The 21,567-nt window shown below is 39.1% G+C and overlaps 2 protein-coding genes and 1 long non-coding RNA gene across 3 annotated transcripts; 2 read left to right on the top strand and 1 right to left on the bottom strand.

The window, feature by feature from the left end:
* Positions 1-440: 440 nt before the first annotated feature.
* On the top strand, positions 441-5,921 carry cby1 (chibby homolog 1 (Drosophila)). The gene is made up of 5 exons (XM_034194051.1): positions 441-609; positions 914-1,014; positions 2,069-2,174; positions 3,696-3,808; positions 5,528-5,921. Exons 2-5 carry the CDS (start codon positions 937-939, stop codon positions 5,606-5,608), a joined length of 378 nt encoding a protein of 125 aa, XP_034049942.1. The 5' UTR covers positions 441-609; positions 914-936; the 3' UTR covers positions 5,609-5,921.
* Positions 5,922-6,720: 799 nt separating this feature from the next.
* pdap1a (pdgfa associated protein 1a) lies at positions 6,721-10,885 on the top strand. Its single transcript, XM_034194050.1, has 6 exons — positions 6,721-7,003; positions 7,896-7,978; positions 8,053-8,121; positions 8,954-9,078; positions 9,179-9,330; positions 9,701-10,885. The coding sequence occupies exons 1-6, from the start codon at positions 6,991-6,993 to the stop codon at positions 9,733-9,735; spliced, it is 477 nt and encodes a 158-aa protein (XP_034049941.1). The 5' UTR covers positions 6,721-6,990; the 3' UTR covers positions 9,736-10,885.
* A 1,394-nt stretch (positions 10,886-12,279) lies between these two features.
* Positions 12,280-21,235, bottom strand: LOC117531045. Its single transcript, XR_004566509.1, has 3 exons — positions 21,225-21,235; positions 19,451-19,455; positions 12,280-12,357 (listed from the first exon to the last, which is right to left on the bottom strand). It is a non-coding gene; the product is annotated as an uncharacterized LOC117531045 (long non-coding RNA).
* Between the last annotated feature and the right edge of the window lie 332 nt (positions 21,236-21,567).

Here is a 21,567-nt window from a genome sequence, read left to right as displayed (position 1 = left end):
AAACGCGAGCAAGCAGCACGATGATAATCGAACAATATCGGCGTTTCCGAAGTGTTCATTACGTCACAACACCAAAGTGTTCGCTAGTAAATCAAATATAATGTTGGTTAACTTGCCCAATATATTATTTAACACCGGACCGACACATAAAAAGTTAGTCATACGAATTTGTAATATAGGTAAGAGTAAATAGTTTGTTAAATTACACGACGTCATGGCGCAGGAGGAGATGGTTGCGACTGTGGGCGATACCACTAAGTCTGCTTTTTAGGGGAGTTTGCTGTTAAATTATTATACTAACTACACCGTGCAGACTGCGCAGTAATTTTCTTCTATTCTACTCTGTCTATTTCGTAATCATAGAGTCTTTATAAAAGAACTTTTCCAAAATGTTTACATGAAATAGTGAAACATTTCAGAAGTAGTCTATAATGTAACCTTCACACTTGCGCAGGACAAAGCTTTGGTTTCCTTGGGGATAAAGAAACTCAAAAGACATGTTTGAATAATCAGCCTGTAAGAAGCTAAATTATATATGTAAACGATATGTTTCCAGCGGCGCGGCAATGATTAATCATCTGCGAGACAGCCTGCGGTTTCATTTGTCAGGTATGGGTTATATATTTGTTTTTACCAACGACGGTTTCTACAGCAGAGAAAATGATTCACGAGTCGAAGGTTTGCTCGATAATCCAACGTGCATTGCTCGAGACTGACACCTGCTGGACAAAAGGGGGGAAAGTTGGAAACGCTAGACGAAGTTGAACGACTCGATTAAAAAAAAAAATAATAAAATGCCATTTCAAATGAAATCACCACAGCAAAGTGTGTACGGTACTTCAGCGAACTGTTTGATACACGCTTCGAAAGTTGATAATAATAATGCTTGTATTGGTGTATTTCTCTTTTTCAGGCCCTTAAATACTATCAGTGAAAATGCCGCTATTTGGAAACACTTTCAGCCCAAAGAAGACTCCTCCACGTAAATGTGCTTCACTGTCGAGCCTTCACACCGTGAGTTTACTTCAAAACGAAAACTCTGTTATGCAGGTCTAACTTCAATAATTGTGCATTTCTGTGATATTAAGCAAAGAAATGCATTTACTGAAGGCGATTTCTCACATGGTTGCTTTGTTGCTGTTCCATTATTTTCAGACGTGTATAAAACTCAGACTGCTTTGCTACATACTTGTCTTTGTTGTGCTTATGTGGGTGATTCTTTAACTACGGGCACTATTGGCCTTGTAAATGTAATTTCCACCACACCATTGCCTTACAATATAAAGCGCCTTGGGGCAACTGTTTGTTGTGATTTGGCGCTATATACATGTGCTCTGATGTCACTGTTTATATCCATAGAAACTACCCAAACAATCTTTCATACAAACTGTTTAAAGGGACATTACAGTGTTGTGGTGGAAATTACGGCAATAGTGTGGGACAACTACATTTTGTTTAAAAAAATCACAACAGTTGTTTGACATTGAATACCCCAATTATGTTTTGATTATTTTACTGATATTTTATTCAGAGATATTTTAAAACATTAGGAAAAACGTTTCTTTACCATTCATTTTTATCATTGAAGATCAAAAGTCTGGGTGTGGGACAAGCAAAAAATGGCAATATTTGCATATAATGATGCTGAAAAAAGGTGAAAAAGTCATCATAGACTACTAGAACAAATTTCTTAACACACTTTCATTGTAAAGATAACTATAAAAATGTGAAATTTCCCCTTTTTTCTGTTTTTCATACAATATGATCAAAGGACATAATAAGTGCCTGTAGTCTAAGAATCACCCATGTATGTTTTCCTGTTTTCCTTAGAAAGTAATAACTGGTGTGAAGGTTAATGTTTGCATTTTTCCAGTCCAGCCAGTAACTAGATTACACATACTGCAGTACTTTATCATACCTGAAGGAAGTTAGATTTGAATTGCAGTCTGTTAACACACAGACAAAAACTGCATTCAAAAATAATTTTTGCATATTTGTAAATACATCTATTTGTTCTTCACGATGATTGTTGTACAGACTGATGTGTTTTTGTGTTGTGGTGTGGTAGTTGGATCGTTCACTGAGGGAAGTGGAGTTGGGCCTTGAGTGTGGACCTCCTGTTATGAAAATTGAGGGCCAAAGCTGGAAATTTGACGGAGGACATTGGACAACAGGTAAAGAGTGTGGAAGTGAGGAAAATTAATGAGCACTCCTTGTGGAGAGCTTCATCCAAGTATGGGATTGGAAAAAAAAAATGTGATTCATATTCGACACCAGCTGCCTCAAGCAACTGTGAATGTCATGTTCATCATATGACCAAGAGGAGGCAGTAAAATCATCACAATTGACAGTTTGAAATTTGATCATTTTAAGGATATACGTTGGCAGTGTGGCCACTTTAAGAAGAATTGTGTTATGTTGTACATAGCAGCAACAGCAGCTGTGGGAAAACTGAAACTCTTCTACAGAGAAAGAACTGTCTCAGAGCACTGGTCAGATTTATGAGGATCCTAGTGCAGTCTTTCTGTCTGTATACATGCAAAACCTGGACATGAATGCAAATAATAATAATAGTATTTCTTTATTTATTTAGCAGTTGCAGTTGTACCTACTGCTGCACAAATTTAACACAATAAAAAATAAATAACACTACATAACTCACTAACTAAAAATTTCATAAAATATGAAGTTCCATAAAATACAAGTTTAAAGGACATGTCGCACTGAAATCATGACAATTTAGATTTAGGCTGTTAGTGAGCATCCGATGATCCACCGGGATCGTGACCGGTTTCAAAGTATACGGCAATCACAGCAAACAGCTACGGAGACTTCCAAAAACAAAGTGCTCGTGAATACTCGTGTGTTTCCGACAGGTGACATCATTACTAGAAGTGTCCCAGCGCGCGCTTCAATGGAATGTATCTGTTAATGTTAAGAACGGAGGCACATATTAATTCTAAAGTTTGCACAAGTGTGATGTTGTGTTATGACGACTTGTTTTTAAGTGATAACTGTTCATTTTGATGCAGTCATGGTAAAAGGAGCAGGTGTGAGAAGTTTCCTTTTTTTTTGCACCTGCTGCGATTAGTCCTAAATGCAGCCTGTTAAAAATGTTGATAAGTGTTGTATATAACTGCGAGAAAAAAAAAAAAAATAATATATATATATATATATATATATATATATGTGTGTGTGTGTGTATATATATATATATATATGTGTGTGTATATATATATATCCATTAAGCGGCAATAAACAGCTGACATGCAGGTTAAAACAGCGTAACAGCCGTTTTAACCAACGTCAGCTGTTTAAGGGATTAATCAACATTACGTCACGCTGCCAGGAAGAAAAAGGAAACAAAAAAAAAGCACCTTTCACAAGACAAGGTGAAGTGAAAAGGCTGATGAAGACAACTAAAAAAACAAAAACAAACAAACAAAAAAAAAAACAGGCAGACCAGTTCCAGGTACAGACTGTACTGAACCTAAACGTCATCAGCTTTTAAGTGTTAACCCCTGACTGCTGTAGAACTTAACAGCATGGGTATGGAGTAATAGAGAGAATGCAGTGTCCAGGACAGTTGCTGTTTGGGCAGTCTAAGTGAAAAGATCCTTTCTGTCCTGGTCTTTCAGTAGATTCTATAGCTGTCATTTATTGTTTTTTTTTTGTTGTTGTTGTTTTTTAACCAGAATCTGGAGGAACTGTATCTAATAAGGAAATGCAGAGACTGAAGAAAAAAAATGAACAGCTTCAAGAGGAGAACAACCTGCTGAAACTAAAGATTGAAATTCTCATGGACATGGTGAGGACTGAGAAACGGTTGGCATTTATGTCCAGGATGAAGTATGTGCCTTTATACAACCCCTGGCAAAAATTATGGAATCACTGGCCTCGGAGGATGTTCATTCAGTTGTTTAATTTTGTAGAAAAAAAGCAGATCACAGACATGACACAAAACTAAAGTCATTTCAAATGGCAACTTTCTGGCTTTAAGAAACACTATAAGAAATCAAGAAAAAAAGATTGTGGCAGTCAGTAACGGTTACTTTTTTAGACCAAGCAGAGGAAAAAAATATGGACTCACTCAATTCTGAGGAAAAAATTATGGAATCACCCTGTAAATTTTCATCCCCAAAACTAACACCTGCATCAAATCACATCTGCTCGTTGACATTAACCCTATGTCATGAAATTGACCCTATGTGTCTTTTTGCAAGGAATGTTTTCACAGTTTTTGCTCTATGGCAAGATGCATTATCTTCTTGAAAAATGATTTAATCATCCTTAAACATCAGAAAAGTGTCCAAAATATCAACGTAAACTTGTGCATTTATTGATGATGTAATGACAGCCATCTCCCCAGTGCCTTTACCTGACATGCAGCCCCATATCATCAATGACTGTGGAAATTTACATGTTGTCTTCAGGCAGTCATCTTTATAAATCTCATTGGAAAGGCACCAAACAAAAGTTCCAGCATCATCACCTTGCCCAATGCAGATTTGAGATTCATCACTGAATATGACTTTCATCCAGTCATCCACAGTCCACGATTGCTTTTCTTTAGCCCATTGTAACCTTGTTTTTTTCTGTTTAGGTGTTAATGATGGCTTTCGTTTAGCTTTTCTGTATGTAAATCCCATTTCCTTTAGGCTGTTTCTTACAGTTTGGTCACAGACGTTGACTCCAGTTTCCTCCCATTCGTTCCTCATTTGTTTTGTTGTACATTTTTCGATTTTTGAGACATATTGCTTTAAGTTTTCTGTCTTGACACTTTGATGTCTTCCTTGGTCTACCAGTATGTTTGCCTTTAACAACCTTCCCATGTTGTTTGTATTTGGTCCAGAGTTTAGACACAGCTGACTGTGAACAACCAACATCTTTTGCAACATTGCGTGATGATTTACCCTCTTTTAAGAGTTTGATAATCCTCTCTTTGTTTCAACTGACATCTCTCGTGTTGGAGCCATGATTCATATCAGTCCACTTGGTGCAACAGCTCTCCAAGGTGTGATCACTCCTTTTTAGATGCAGACTAACAAGCAGATGTGATTTGATGCAGGTGTTAGTTTTGGGGATGAAAAATTACAGGGTGATTCCATAATTTATTCCTCAGAATTGAGTGAGTCCATATTTTTTTCCTCTGCTTGGTCTAAAAAAGTAACCGTTACTGACTGCCACAATCTTTTTTTCTTGATTTCTTATAGTGTTTCTTAAAGCCAGAAAGTTGCCATTTGAAATGACTTTAGTTTTGTGTCATGTCTGTGATCTGCTTTTTCTCTACAAAATTAAACAACTGAATGAACATCCTCCGAGGCCGGTGATTCCATAAGTTTTGCCAGGGGTTGTACATCAAGACGGGGAAGCAGGGATGTCTGAACAAATCTTAAAATCATTTCAACTCATATTGGGGGAAGAAAAACACCTGTTTTTCATATTTTCATGGAATATTTATCATGATGATTTTGAAAGTAGAACATCTGCTGAAATTAGAAATAACTCATTCATTTTTTCTTCTCAGCTGACAGAGATGGCAGTAGATTATCACACGATGGAGAACGAAGTAGAGGAAATAAAGAATCAACATCGAAGGAACAAATAACAAATCTGCTCTGATGCAAATGTTGTCAAATTGTTTTTGTATTCATAAATAGTTTGGAGCAAGTTGTCAAAACTTCATTTCATTATTTGCTCATATGTGCAGAGAATTGTAGCAGTGTACAATTTTTTTTTTTGGGGGGGGGGGCATCCTTTTTCACAAAAATGTAGTGTTTGTATCATAAAGGTTTTTCTTTCAGTGGACCAACTGAAAATCAAATTTGAACACTTCAAACATTCCCATTTAAAAAAAAAAAAAAAATCTGAGATTTGCTTTTGTATTAATCCATTATTATATTAGGACCCCCCCCCCCCCCCCCCCCGAAATAAACGTCATGTCAACGCAAACACAATTGTCTGTCAGCGCTCAATAATAAAACAATTCTAAAAACCCAATTAAATTCAGCACAATTTTGTTCCAAATGGGAAATGGAAAATATTTTTTTTAATTCAAAAAAGCAGCCACACATTTTACTTAGTTGTATTTATTTACAAATATTACTTTTTCATTAATGTATCTAAAACATTTACAGACTACTATAAAATTGAAATCCAATTTTTGTCTTATATGATTAATGCCTTTAGTATATCATAATTGATCTGTGAACAACATGAGACATTTTACAGCTTTTTTTATTTTGTCGTCTCATACTGAGTTTCTGTATGATATTTCTCAGTTACTATTTCTCATGAATAAAATGTGGAAGTATTTGTTTTTCCTTGTAACATTCATTCATTAAGGTCTCTCAGTCCGGTGCTTATCTGAGGATACTGTACTGTTTTGTAGTTTTATTTTATTTGTTTTCCACATAATTACATCTTTTTTAGTATGTTGCTGTAACAAGTGAATCTCCTTGCTGCCGGATCAATAAAGTATTATTAGTTACATGGTAACAATTATGTGTCTCATACACACACACAGAGCTACAAACTAATCAATGCCATTAAAAGCATTTGCTGTTTTATACTTTTTTGTTTTTATTAATTTATTGGCTTTTGTGAACACATTTCATTTTTCTCCCTTAAATATATTTTACATAAGAAATGCTGCGTGTGCAAATACTTTGCAAAAGTAACAAAAGTCCTACGTTTAAAAAAATATTTATTTATTTTGCTTGTGAATATATTTCAGTGGTTTGGTTCAACACCGAAACAGCCACTGAGCTGAACTGAAAATGTCACGTGGTTGAAGTTTCGAAGCAGTTGTCAACACTGTGTCGAACTCTTAAACCCTGTGTCGAACTTTTAAGGTGTTGAACGAGATTGGAGCGGTTTTGAAGGAGCTATCTCCAGTAACATCTTGGAAATATCACTGTCGGACGTCAACAGCTGCCGCGTTTTATTGTTGTATATTCCACCGAACGTTAGCTATACAAACTTGTGATAATGCCTCGGGGCGGTAAGTATAAACACTGACAGTAAAGTATTTATTTCAGAAAGCTAATCCTAGCTAGTAAAATGTTCGCTACGGTTAGCTTTTAGCATGTTAACTGTGTGGCTTTGTTAGTTGCTGTGTGTGATCCCAGAAAATGTACAGTAATTAATTTATATTTTAATGTTTTCAAGTCAGCTTTCATTTTTGTTTTTGGTATTGTAAATTTTAGATGTTTCACGTGGTGCCCCGGCTCATAGCACCGACTCGAGATATATATATATATATATATATATATATATATATAAAATTTGTCATGAGTTGTTTAAATTTATATCATAAGACAGAATGAGATGCTTTGTGAAGCATTTTCTGAAAAAGTTGACTTTCTGCGTATCTTTGCTGTCGTGAAAGTGACATTAGCTGGTTCACGCGTGACTCATCTTCCGCCACACACGCTCTTTGAGTGTGTAAGTCTGTTCTCGCTTGAAAAACAGGGAACGGCAACATTTCTCATAACTGCGAGATGAATAAAATGCAAAAACCATCATTCATGAGTTGTGATGTCACAGCATGGTGCAGACTTTAGCAGTTAAGGTTCCAGAAGGGTGAATTTTTGGTGTTGAAGTTTCCACTACCATAGACTTTTGGATCATCACGAGTAATATTATAAATGACACAACTTTTTGAGTAATTGTGAAATCTTGCAGCCAGATGGAGGTTGCTTAAGCCATTGTTAATTTATTGGCTCATACTATATTAAACAGGCAATTCTGTTCTTGTATCCTCTTGTTTCTAACTATGAGGGATGACCACATGTATTAAAGCACCAGTTCTATTACATATATAGAACAGATGAATAAAACAGTTGAAGTCAGGCAATTTTCCCACTAAAAGTACTGTTGGTTGTTTTTCCCAGGTAAAAAGGGCCACAAAGGCCGAGGGAAACAGTTCAGCAACCCCGAGGAGATTGACCGACAGATGAGATTGCAGAAGGAGATGGTGAGTAGAAGACTTCAGCAGCTAAACACAGATACTTTCAAACTAGTTGTACTTTGATTGATGTTTGTTAACAGGAAGAAAAAAATGGAGCAGAGAAAGAAAGCTCGTCAGAATCTGAAGATGAGAGCAGCAGTGAGGATGAGGTGAGTCAGAGTGTAAATTAGTGTTGAGTCTGCAGTAATTTGCTTTGGATGAAAATTGAAATTAGGTAGAATATTGTTATGTACATATGTGGGTCTCCAGATGTTGTGAAAAATAGGTATTACACTTTGATCAGAATGACTGAATTTTAAAGAGAATTTAAGATATATTCAGAAATTAATACAAATGACCAATTTTGGAAACTAGAATATTTAATAAAATGTTCAAAGTTACTGAACAGCATCAAAAAAATAAAAGCTTCTAGTGTAATTAAAAAACACTGACGTATAAATGTATTTATGAAATTATAGTAAATAATCGCTTTTTACAGCCAGTTTGCTGTAGCCGGGTTTGTGGATGGATGCATGAACATTTTCTTTGGCTTCATTTCCATCAGTCTTAAAGAAATACACACAGTGTGGTACTGAGTGACTGTGCAAGAAGGGGACCAGTGAGGGAAGCCAACGAGACACTCGGGCAGCTCTGAAAGAGTTACAGGCTCCTGTGTCTGTGATTGGAGAAACTATTTGTTTCATCACCAGTTAAATAGATTTCATACAGGAAAACTGATCAGATCTAGGCTTGAGTCACCCATGGGTCTTCTAGCAAACTAACTGAAGCGTCACATCTTTTTCCCGTGTCTCCTCCCACATATGCTTTCATTCAAAATTTGAACTTTATTTCTCTGCGTTGTTGGATGATTTTACTCGTACAATATATTTGTGGGTGACAAACCAGCATCCAGTTTTTGGTTGGTTACCTGTGTCACACACAAGCTACGTTTTATTAGAAACTTAAAAAAAAATAAGTTACAGTTTTTCTTTTTGCACACAGACCAGGCGAAGGTGTGGTGTTGATGGATTGATAGAGATTGAGAACCCAAACCGTGTGACTCAGAAGAGCAAGAAGGTGGCTGAAGTAGACCTGGATGCGCCCAAAGAGCTGACTCGAAGAGAGAGGTGGCTGTTCAATATTTCAGCTGTTTATTTTAAAAATAACATATCTTGTCTTGGATCTTATGTGATTATATATGAGGGTGAGCTGTTTTTCTTCTATCAGAGAGGAGATAGAGAAGCAGAAATCAAAGGAACGTTACATGAAGCTCCATCTGGAGGGAAAAACGGAGCAGGCGAGAGCTGACCTGGCCAGACTGGCCATCATCAAAAAACAGAGGGAGGAGGCTGCCAGAAAGAAAGAAGAGCTCAGGAAAGGTGAGAAGAGCATTCATGAAATATAAAGCATTTATAACAGCCACAATGTTGAAGGGTTGCACTTCCTGTTTGACATTTTCTGGTTGGTTGACTCGTTTGGTTCTTGAACAAACAATACTGAGACTTCTGAGCTCGGTTCAGAGAAAAGCTGATGCCGTCTGTAGGTGGTCAGTCGTCTTCTGGTGTGAATGGTAGAGAAGTGGAACGGCGGCATGCAGTTGTAGTGTTGCTGTCATGTTCCTGTTTTTCATGCCTGTGCCAAAATGTGCAGCTAAGAAAATATGTAATGGGGGGGGGTACCAAGAAGCTGGTCCTCCTCAAAGAATTGATGAAAATTCATGACTTCTGTGTGACTTGTCTCACCTTCCAGAAAAAGAAGCTGAAGAAGCCAAAGCAAAGCGCTAATCCTCCGTTGCGATGTTTCCACACGCTCTTCAGTCTCAGGGATGGAGAGGAGGAATCGGGCGATCCGGAGGAGGTGAAGGGGGAGGGGACCAATACACACCATGTCTTATCAGGGCTCAGTTCCTCATCTTAAACCAGAGGGGCGTGGTCTTCCATCAGGGTGTGCTGAGAACAGGGAAAATGGGTGGAGTCAAGGTAGCGGAAGCAGAATGGATCATTTGGAATGTCTCAAGTTTAGGTTCCAGACTTTCCAAATGCTTCATGACCTCTTTGCTTCTCCACCCTGCACAGTTGGGAGTTTTTGTTTGTTTGTTTTTGTTTTTAAGCTGCTGATGATGTTTCCATTACTTTTTCATACATGATGGGGTTTTTTTCCCTCTCGCTGTGTTCTTTTCTTCTGTAAGAACATTATTGTGTGGAAGGAAGCACTGATAGTTTTTTTTAATTAATATCCACCACAGGTTTAATCTTTTTCAACAAACTACCACCCAGTGTTGCCACAGTAACTTTGAAAAGTTGCTCTATTAATTACTTAGTCCAGTTACTTTCTTATCTGCTGTGAACAACTTGTCAGCAGCTGCTGAATGTAACTAGTAATGTAACTTGGTTATTTTAAGACTGAGTAACTTTGCTGAGTACTCAATCTTAAGAGCAACCAAGTTCGATTACTCATTACCTTATTAGTTACATTACTTATTAGTTATAAGTTGTCAGCAGCTGCTAATAAAGTAACTTTTCAAAGTAACTGGTCACACTGCTACTGCCCAGTTTAGCTTCTGCATTGCTTTCGAGTGTCTTGTTGAAATGGGAAATTTGAAATAATAATGAGAGCATGTGTTAGAGGTCGTCTTGGGTATTAAAAAAAGCGCTTGGAGCTAAACATATTTTACAAATGTTGTGGTTGGCATCCAGTCCACATAAAGAGATGCAGTGAGTCATTCATGCACAAAAAGTTTATTTTTCCTACTTTGTCAAATCCCAGCTCAATGATGGAAATCGTTTAATCAGGACGGTGATGTTTGCAGGGAGAGTGTCAGTGACTGGAAATAGATCTGTTTGTGCCGTAGCCACAGAAATAAAAGTCTCTAAGCAACAAAACCGACGACAGCGGTGCACAACTCACAAAGAACATAAATCAATCATTGGAAATGGTGCTGGGGGGGGGGGGGGTTGTTTAAATGTCAGGAGGTCAATTATAATTATCTAAACTCAAAAACATAATCCCATATAAATAAATCAATCCCTTCGAATTACATAAACAATTCACCCGCTGTGCAACTCAGATGTCTGTGAACTTTGATGCACCACATCAGTCCAAAAAGCAATTTTTATTTCCTTAAGTAATATCCCACCACCTGCTGGACCTGACTGTAAATGTTGCAAGAAATAACTTCATCATCATCGTATGCATGGTGGACATTAGGAGCAGATGTGGTTGAAGTTGCATTTAGCCTGTAATTAGTTTAGTTCCCATAAAAAATGGAGAGGTACATCAACATTACTGACAGTATCATCATCATCATCCTCGCTTATCATGTTATTTATTTTTTTTTATAAGAGTTGTGTATGTAAACCTGTGGGTTTTGGTTTGCGCCGGTGGACGTGCAGTTTGTGATGACTTGTTAAGATCACTGGTACAAAAGCTCACAGATCTATTTCCTGTTAAAGTGATGCTCTTTTTTTGTGACTTTTCTCACTTCTTTGTTTTTGTTACTGTTGATTTTAAAAAGTCTTAATCTTTTGCATAAAAACTGATGCAACACCTCTTTAAGTGTAATTTTTTGTTGTTGTTGATTTGTCCCTCATTAGTGTGTTGTATGTCCTGATTGGTAGTTGCCTGGCAAACCATGTAGGAAGACCAGGAGGTAGGTGTGTGTTTGTGTGTGTCTCTCCGTGCTGAACTGGAGTTGTTTTGTTAACGGGGACATCTGGGCTTTTTTTTTTCTTCTTTTTTTGGGGGGGGGGGCTTTGGATAAAGTGGGCCGGCCTTACATAAGACACGTTTACTGTTTGTTTCTTTTTTGCTTTCCTCTGTCTTTCTCTCTGATTAGTAGAGATGCACCCATCTAAAGCGCTAAATCAAAATCTGCACCAGTATTCACCAAACTGATCAGGTCATACATTGAGACCTGACAGATTCACATTACGTACAGGTGATTGATCACAAACCTCACTGACTTCCTTGTCAGCATCAGAGATGATTAATTTCCATCACGGAAGATTAATCTGTATTCTGCACAGTAGCATCTGCAGGTTCTATAAATCAGATTTGTTCTCTGAGTTTAAACATAATTTGTGGCAAAGTGAGATTGATGCATCTCTAATAATTAGTGATGTGATATTTTGCAAGAACATGACACTCAGTTCATCATTATTATTATCACCATTACTGTTTTTTTTTTTTTTTTTCCAGTGCAGCAGCCTTGCAATAAATATATACATTCCAAGAATTTGATTGTCTGTTACTGTGTGTGTGTGGTGGTGGTGGGGGTGCTCAAATGGCCTGAATCAATTTAAAAAAAAATCCACAAATATTGCATTATGTGTTAATTGAAATGCGTTTAAGAAAAACATTCATACAGCTGTTAGTGTTTGTAGTTACGAGTTCTACTGTTGGTGTCTCTTTTGGGGGGTGGGGGGCTTGCCATGTCAGTTACGATTGCTCGCTCTACATTGGTTCCCACCTGTCACTCAGCTCTCACCTGTGGCTCCACAAAACTGCAGCATGTGCAGCTGCCACACTTCAGTAACCGCTTTGGTGGCAGGCTAAACCAGGTGAGGTTAGCCAGTTGGGTCTGAAATCCTCTGGTTAATCAACTAAGGTATGTCTATCCAAGAATGTGAAGACTGGCTCTGGTGGACTGGGCTGAAGAAACCAACAGTGGATCTAATGGCTGGGAAGGCGGTTACAGCAAGCGTTGTGGAGCACTCAGCAGAACAAGACACGGAAGGTATTCTAGTCATCCACTGCAGCAGGGAGGTCTTCAGCCGTAACGGTTGTCTGTGACACTGGATCAAGGTCTCTTCTGCCTAGAGAGTGAGATTGTCTGCGTGTAAAGATTCTCCCACTTAAATCAACTTCAAGCACAGGATGTCTGTGAAGTGTCGCAATCCCCATTTCTCCCCTTACAAAAAGCCCTGCAGCGATAGGTGAAGGGCAGAAGTGACAGGTGGCGGTAACCACTGGAAGTCATAGTCAAGAACCTGCTTGTAGGTGGCCTTGGACTTAGAACCTGCTTGTAGGTGGCCTTGGACTTTAGTTGCTTTTCTTCAAATGAGGCTGAGAAGGACTTCGGCAGTATCCCTGGTGACTGAGCAGCCTCTTTAGGATAGCACTGGTCACCCTAGTAAGGGAGTGGGTCTAGAAAAGGTAGCCTAAAGAAAGCCTGCCTGATGCTGTCTGGCCAGCATACTGTGGCTGGCAGACTTGCCCACTTGTGGTCGAAAGAAGAAACTCATCCTCGGCATGTGGAATATACACTCAACAAAAATATAAATGCAACACTTTTGGTTTTGCTCCCATTTTGTATGAGATGAACTCAAAGATCTAAAACTTATTCCACATACACAATATCACCATTTCCCTCAAATATTGTTCACAAACCAGTCTAAATCTGTGATAGTGAGCACTTCTCCTTTGCTGAGATAATCCATCCCACCTCACAGGTGTGCCATATCAAGATGCTGATTAGACACCATGATTAGTGCACAGGTGTGCCTTAGACTGTCCACAATAAAAGGCCACTCTGAAAGGTGCAGTTTTGTTTTATTGGGGGGGGATACCAGTCAGTATCTGGTGTGACCACCATTTGCCTCATGCAGTGCAACACATCTTCGCATAGAGTTGATCAGGTTGTCAATTGTGGCCTGTGGAATGTTGGTCCACTCCTCTTCAATGGCTGTGCGAAGTTGCTGGATATTGGCAGGAACTGGTACATGCTGTCGTATACGCTGGTCCAGAGCATCCCAAACATGCTCAATGGGTGACATGTCCGGTGAGTATGCCGGCCATGCAAGAACTGGGACATTTTCAGCTTCCAAGAATTGTGTACAGATCCTTGCAACATGGGGCCGTGCATTATCCTGCTGCAACATGAGGTGATGTTCTTGGATGTATGGCACAACAATGGGCCTCAGGATCTCGTCACGGTATCTGCATTCAAAATGCCATCAATAAAATGCACCTGTGTTCTTCGTCCATAACAGACGCCTGCCCATACCATAACCCCACCGCCACCATGGGCCACTCGATCCACAACATTGACATCAGAAAACTGCTCACCCACACGACGCCACACACGATGTCTGCCATCTGCCCTGGACAGTGTGAACTGGGATTCATCCGTGAAGAGAACACCTCTCCAACGTGCCAAACGCCAGCGAATGTGAGCATTTGCCCACTCAAGTCGGTTACGACGACGAACTGGAGTCAGGTCGAGGCCCCGATGAGGATGACGAGCATGCAGATGAGCTTCCCTGAGACGGTTTCTGACAGTTTGTGCAGAAATTCTTTGGTTATGCAAACCGATTGTTTCAGCAGCTGTCCGAGTGACTGGTCTCAGACGATCTTGGAGGTGAACATGCTGGATGTGGAGGTCCTGGGCTGGTGTGGTTACACGTGGTCTGCGGTTGTGAGGCCGGTTGGATGTACTACCAAATTCTCTGAAACGCCTTTGGAGACGGCTTATGGTAGAGAAATGAACATTCAATACACGAGCAACAGCTCTGGTTGACATTCCTGCTGTCAGCATGCCAATTGCACGCTCCCTCAAATCTTGCGACATCTGTGGCATTGTGCTGTGTGATAAAACTGCGCCTTTCAGAGTGGCCTTTTATTGTGGGCAGTCTAAGGCACACCTGTGCACTAATCATGGTGTCTAATCAGCATCTTGGTATGGCGTTAAGCTGTTCGCATCTCAGCACAGTTTGTGTGCATGTTTTCTGTATAATAATGAATGGCTTAGTATTTGTTGTCGTAAAAGAGTCAAATGTATTACGAATTATAATTTATTTATTTTTAATTTATATATTAATAATAATAATAATAATCAGAAGAATCAGAATCACCTTTATTGTCATTGTAATTTCCATTACAACGAGATTTGAGTGCAATTCCAAAAAGGTGCTTTCCGTGGTGCTGTTTTAGCCAAATGAAAGATCGTGAAATTTAACGGTAAATTATTAAGAGTATATGCGCAACTAATATAAACATAAGGTAAAATAAAATATAATGAAATGTGGACTAAGTAATGTAAAACGAGAATCATATACAACTGGTTAAGTTTAATGACAATTTGTTTCGGTCAAACCACATCTAAGCTGTGCTTTTACACAAAAAAATAAAATGCAGTAAACTGCACATTTGTGTCTTTTTTCATGAAAATAACTTATTAAAGATCACATATTACACTTTAGTCAGGCCTTTAAAATACTTTTGTGGACTCTTGCTGTAATATGTTGTCAGTGGTTGAGATAGTTTCTGTAGGCATCTAAAAATGCTCATAATCGGATGAAACCTGATGGAAATCTCTCAAAATAAACAAAACATTCAAGGTATGTTTTTGACGAGAATATAACATCATAACTTTATTACAAGGTCAAACGTTGATGTTCCGTGATAAAGGCCTCATAATAATAACTCACTTCAAGAAATGATGGCAAAACTCACATGTAAGTAAAAAAACAAAAAACAAAAAAAAAAAACAAACAAAAAAAATGATTAATCGATTACTAAAATAATCGTTAGTTGCAGCCAAGTTTGTTTTATGAGTGAGAGCATTTTACAGATTAAATGTGAATAAGCCAGTTTTGAGTTTCTCAGTGTGCATGCGTTTTCAAAACTGGTGACATTGTTACTTTCTGCACAGCAGAACGTCAGTTGCTTTAGGCCCTAATTTTGTATTTTATTGACTGTACAGCGACACTGCACCCATTTGGTGCATTTACCGGATTAGAACAGATCAAAATACTACAGAAGACAAAGAATTTTTACTTGACAGTTTGAAGTGCATTGTCTTTGTTTCGGAAGACTTCGTGCCCATTAAAATTCACCAGAATATACAAAATTTGACTTGCTCTTTTAAAAAATTTCCGGGGGAGGACCCCCAAACCCCCTATAATCAATAGTGTGTTTTTACTTCACAGATTGAAGTGACTTTTCTTTGTTTCAGTGGGCTTCATACTCATTAAAATTCACCAGAATATACAAAATTTGACTTGCTCTTTTAAAAAAATTCTGTGGGAGATCCCCCAGACCCCCATAGTTTGAAGTTTGAAGCTTGCTTGCCTCTACTGGTGGTTGGCTCTCACTGCGGTATTGTATCACTTCCTGTTCCGGAGCACAGCGGTGTTTTTCTGTATCTGTTAGCTGTTTAATCTGCGCAGTTAGATTGATCTAGTTACCTAGATAACGATTTGTTTCACAGTGTAATCTTCACGTGCCTTAACTAAAGCACTCCCTCTGCTGAATCACCTCTAAATTATTTACACATTATTCACTTTTTGTGTTTTTAGGAATCCGCTAGCTTAGCGCAGCTACTAGCTCTTAGCCGGTTTAGCATGGCGGCTTCTCCTGTCTCTCCCGCACTTTTCTGCTCTGGGTGTGAAATGTTTAGTTATTCCTCGGCCTCCTTTAGCAGTAATGGTACTTGTAATAAGTGTAGCTTATTCGTAGCTTTGGAGGCCAGGCTGGGCGAATTGGAGACTCGGCTCCGCACCGTGGAAAATTCTACAGCTAGCCAGGCCCCTGTAGTCGGTGCGGACCAAGGTAGCTTAGCCGCCATTAGTTCCCTTCCAGCAGATCCCAAGCAGCCGGGAAATCAGGCCGACTGGGTGACTGTGAGGAGGAAGCGTAGCCCTAAACAGAAGCTCCGTGTACGTACACCGCCAACCCGTTCACATTTCTAACCGTTTTTCCCCACTCGGTGAAACACCCTCCGAGGATCAAACTCTGGTTATTGGCGACTCTGTTTTGAGAAATGTGAAGTTAGCGACACCAACAACCATAGTCAATTGTCTTCCGGGGGCCAGAGCAGGCGACATTGAAGGAAATTTGAAACTGCTGGCTAAGGCTAAGCGTAAATTTGGTAAGATTGTAATTCACGTCGGCAGTAATGACACCCGGTTACGCCAATCGGAGGTCACTAAAATTAACATTGAATCGGTGTGTAACTTTGCAAAAACAATGTTGGACTCTGTAGTTTTCTCTGGGTCCCTCCCCAATCGGACCGGGAGTGACATGTTTAGCCGCATGTTCTCCTTGAATTGCTGGCTGTCTGAGTGGTGTCCAAAAAATGAGGTGGGCTTCATAGATAATTGGCAAAGCTTCTGGGGAAAACCTGGTCTTGTTAGGAGAGACGGCATCCATCCCACTTTAGATGGAGCAGCTCTCATTTCTAGAAATCTGGCCAATTTTCTTAAATCCTCCAAACCGGCAAGATGAACAGCAATGAACTCCTTCTGAGTAAATGCACAGAACATGAACTGTTCATCACCAGTAGTGTGGTACGACTGTATGCTTTTTACTCTGTTAAATTAATTTTATTAGGAAACGGAGCATGCCGCGGTGTCAACTTAATCTAAAGTCTGGGTCTTTTAGTGAAGCTTAGGGCTAGTGGCCGGCGATCACCTTAGTATTTCTTCTTTTTTCTTGTTGCTTAATGCTGACAAATTATACTGTATTTGTTGTCATTCTGATGCCTGATTCTGTTTTTTCTCTCAGGTGCAGCTCCATCCAGAGATGGGTGTGTGTCTACTTCTGCAACCCTCCCATGCAAAATTTCCTGCATATTCTTTTTGTTAATTGTTTTGTAAATTGTGACGGTAGCATGGCCCAAGCAGAGGGTCACCCCTTTGAGTCTGGTCTGCTTGAGGTTTCTTCCTCAAATCATCAGAGGATGTTTTTCCTTACCACTGTCACCTGTTAGTACAGCAGCTAACTGTAAGAATCGCTCAAATCCGGTTACAAGCATCAAAGTTTGACTGTGTATACCTTTTGGTACATATTGTAGAAAAATAACGTTAGCCATTTGAATTTTCAATAGGGGGCCAAGTAGGGGTCAATTGAAGAACTGCATAGGGGTCAAAAAATGTTCCAATCATATTGAAAGCTATACCACATTATGTGTCTGATCACAAAGATTCCAAAAAGGTATAGTTTGGACTATCTATAACTGAATATTCTGGAGTTATGGGGTAAAAACAGCAAGAATGGTGACAAAGGTCAGTTTCAGTTTGTACAGGGGTCAAAAGTTAAAGTTGCTCCAGTTTTGGTAAAACGTGGTGCAAATTATTGGTTGAACTAATAGGATTAACAAATGGAATACTTCTGACTGTGTTGAATGTTTGGTCTCCAAAGTAAAGGTCAAACAATGTAGACTTCCATTGGATTCTGACATATGTTGCGCCGTAACATGATAACTAAGCATGACACACAGTGAAAACTATTCCTTTTTAAAATCCTACTAACTCAACCAATAATTTGCACCATGTTTGACCATAATTGGAGCAACTTTAACTTTTGACTCCTGTACAAACTGAAAGTGACCTTTGTCGCCATGCTTGCTGTTTTTAACCCCATAACTCCAGAACATTCAGTTTTAGATAGTCCAAACTATACCTTTTTGGAATCTTTGTGATCAGACAAATAATGTGGTATAGCTTTCAATATGATTGGAACTTTTTTTTTTTACCCCTATGCAGTTCTTCAATTGACCCCTACTTGGCCCCCTATTGAAAATTCAAATGTCTAACGTTATTTTTCTAAAATATGTACCAAAAGGTATACACAGTCAAACTTTGGTGCTTGTAACCGGATTTGAAGGATTCCTCTGCAAATATTCTGTTATCTGCTGCACTATGTGTTCTTGCTCTGGGGGTTAAGGTTAGACCTTACTTGTGTGAAGTGTCTTGAGGCAACTTTGTTGTGATTTGGCGCTATATAAATGAAATAAAATTAATTGGTAGCATCCATCCATTTTCTATACCTGCTTACTCCAATTAAGGGTTGGGGTTGAGTTTTTTGTTGGGGGGGGGGGGTGCTGGTGCCTAGCTTGGTAGCAAGTTAGCATTATGTAAACAAATTTATGATATAGTGTAATACGGCCTTGTTAAAGTATTTTAACTTATTTGCAAATCTGCTAACATTAGCATGCTAGCAGTCCAACCGTATTGAGTTCAAGTCTTTACAATCTTTTTCCTCAGTAATTGCATTTCGTCCACTTGATTAGTTACGTAAGACGTCTTCAGCTTAGGGTGACCATATTTTGATTACTGAAAACCAGGACACTTGGCCTGGCAATACTTGAAGTTTACTCAAAGATGAAAACAATGGAAACCAAGAAATTTTCATCACTTTCTAAAAAAAAAAAAAAAAGCCAGGACAGGAAGTGAAAACAGGACCGTTTGGTCACCATACTTCAGCTAATCAAGTGCTGGGAGATAACATTATTTACTGTACTGTAGCTAATCAGGTCTAGGTGGAAATGGAAAATGTGTGTGCTGGCACTCAGAGTACCAGATTGAGATGACCAATACAACCCCTGGCAAAAATTATGGAATAACCGGCCTCGGAGGATGTTCATTCACTTGTTTAATTTTGTAGAAATAAAGCAGATCACAGACATGACACAAAACTAAAGTCATTTCAAATGGCAACTTTCTGGCTTTAAGAAATACTATAAGAAATCAAGAAAAAAAAATTGTGGCAGTTAGTAACTGTTACTTTTTTAGACCAAGCAGAGGGAAAAAAATACGGAATCACTCAATTCTGAGGAAAAAATTATGGAATCGTGAAAAACAAAAGAACGCTCCAACACATCACTAGTATTTTGTTGCACCACCTCTGGCTTTTATAACAGCTTGCAGTCTCTGAGGCATGGACTTAATGAGTGACAAACAGTACTCTTCATCAATCTGGCTCCAACTTTCTCTAATTGCTGTTGCCAGATCAGCTTTGCAGGTTGGAGCCTTGTCATGGACCATTTTGTTCAACTTCCACCAAAGATTTTCAATTGGATTAAGATCTGGACTATTTGCAGGCCATGACATTGACCCTAAGTGTCTTTTTGCAAGGAATGTTTTCACAGTTTTTGCTCTATGGCAAGATGCATTATCATCTTGAAAAATGATTTCATCATCCCCAAACATCCTTTCAATTGATGGGATAAGAAAAGTGTCCAAAATATCAACGTAAACTTGTGCATTTATTGATGATGTAATGACAGCCATCTCCCCAGTGCCTTTACCTGACATGCAGCCCCATATCATCAATGACTGTGGAAATTTACATGTTCTCTTCAGGCAGTCATCTTTATAAATCTCATTGGAACGGCACCAAACAAAAGTTCCAGCATCATCACCTTGCCCAATGCAGATTCGAGATTCATCACTGAATATGACTTTCATCCAGTCATCCACAGTCCACGATTGCTTTTCCTTAGCCCATTGTAACCTTGTTTTTTTTCTGTTTAGGTGTTAATGATGGCTTTCGTTTAGCTTTTCTGTATGTAAATCCCATTTCCTTTAGGCGGTTTCTTACAGTTCGGTCACAGACGTTGACTCCAGTTTCCTCCCATTCGTTCCTCATTTGTTTTGTTGTGCATTTTCGATTTTTGAGACATATTGCTTTAAGTTTTCTGTCTTGACGCTTTGATGTCTTCCTTGGTCTACCAGTATGTTTGCCTTTAACAACCTTCCCATGCTGTTTGTATTTGGTCCAGAGTTTAGACACAGCTGACTGTGAACAACCAACATCTTTTGCAACATTGCGTGATGATTTACCCTCTTTTAAGAGTTTTATAATCCTCTCCTTTGTTTCAATTGACATCTCTCGTGTTGGAGCCATGATTCATGTCAGTCCACTTGGTGCAACAGCTCTCCAAGGTGTGATCACTCCTTTTTAGATGCAGATTAAGGAGCAGATCTGATTTGATGCAGGTGTTAGTTTTGGGGATGAAAATGTACAGGGTGATTTCATAATTTATTCCTCAGAATTGAGTGAGTCCATATTTTTTCCCTCTGCTTGGTCTAAAAAAGTAACCGTTACTGACTGCCACAATTATTTTTCCTGATTTCTTATAGTGTTTCTTAAAGCCAGAAAGTTTCCATTTGAAATTACTTTAGTTTTGTATCATGTCTGTGATCTGCTTTTTTTCTACAAAATTAAACAACTGAATGAACATCCTCCGAGGCTGGTGATTCCATAATTATTGCCAGAGGTTGTAGCATGTGATTTAGGTGTCAACATCCAGCCCCACATCCATTGCAACACTGGGTAATGGATCAAGTAGGGGATTGCCTGTTGAGGTGAAATACCGTAGGGACCTTGTGTACCTCATGGGTGCTACGGTAACCATGAAGGCCCTACAGGAACTCTGAGCACAGCCAACAGGGCTGTGGTGAAACAAGAAGTCCTCAATCAGGCAAAGGAGGTGTTGGCTTGTAACCCACCAGTTGTGAAGGTGGATGACGGCTGCGGCAGGTCCTTCGACCCTGATGGTCTGGGATTTCCCAGCCATCGGACCAAGCTATGGATCTCTTGAGTACCACGTGTTTGTCTGCCTGCAAACACTTTGCCATGTTAATGAAACCCACTCATAGGCGTCTCTAGATCGAGCCCGGATGTAGATTTTCTATCTGTCAGAAACAGTGTGCATCAAGACTGGGCATGTTCAGTCATCTCCACGTCCACCATCCTGTCTAGGAATCGATCAAGAGACAATCTTCCTCGCCACCGAGTAATTGCCACAAGCAGATTATTAGAGGTCAGACAGGGGTGGAGCCACTAACATGCTTATGTTTGCATCCTAGTATGTTAACACCATTAGCACTATT

Source organism: Thalassophryne amazonica, chromosome 18, assembly GCF_902500255.1.
Source record: "Thalassophryne amazonica chromosome 18, fThaAma1.1, whole genome shotgun sequence".
Lineage (NCBI taxonomy): Eukaryota > Metazoa > Chordata > Actinopteri > Batrachoidiformes > Batrachoididae > Thalassophryne > Thalassophryne amazonica.
The sequence above is the reverse complement of the archived record's forward strand: the minus strand, read 5'-3'. Positions and strand labels throughout refer to the sequence as shown.

Coding starts and splice junctions, on each gene's coding strand:
- cby1 (XM_034194051.1), top strand. CDS start 937: ATGCCGCTATTTGGAAACACTTTCAGCCCAAAGAAGACTCCTCCACGT. Junction 1,015..2,068: donor CACTGTCGAGCCTTCACACC/GTGAGTTTACTT, acceptor GTGGTGTGGTAG/TTGGATCGTTCACTGAGGGA. Junction 3,809..5,527: donor TTGAAATTCTCATGGACATG/GTGAGGACTGAG, acceptor TTTTCTTCTCAG/CTGACAGAGATGGCAGTAGA.
- pdap1a (XM_034194050.1), top strand. Junction 7,979..8,052: donor TGAGATTGCAGAAGGAGATG/GTGAGTAGAAGA, acceptor GTTTGTTAACAG/GAAGAAAAAAATGGAGCAGA. Junction 9,331..9,700: donor GAAAGAAGAGCTCAGGAAAG/GTGAGAAGAGCA, acceptor CTCACCTTCCAG/AAAAAGAAGCTGAAGAAGCC.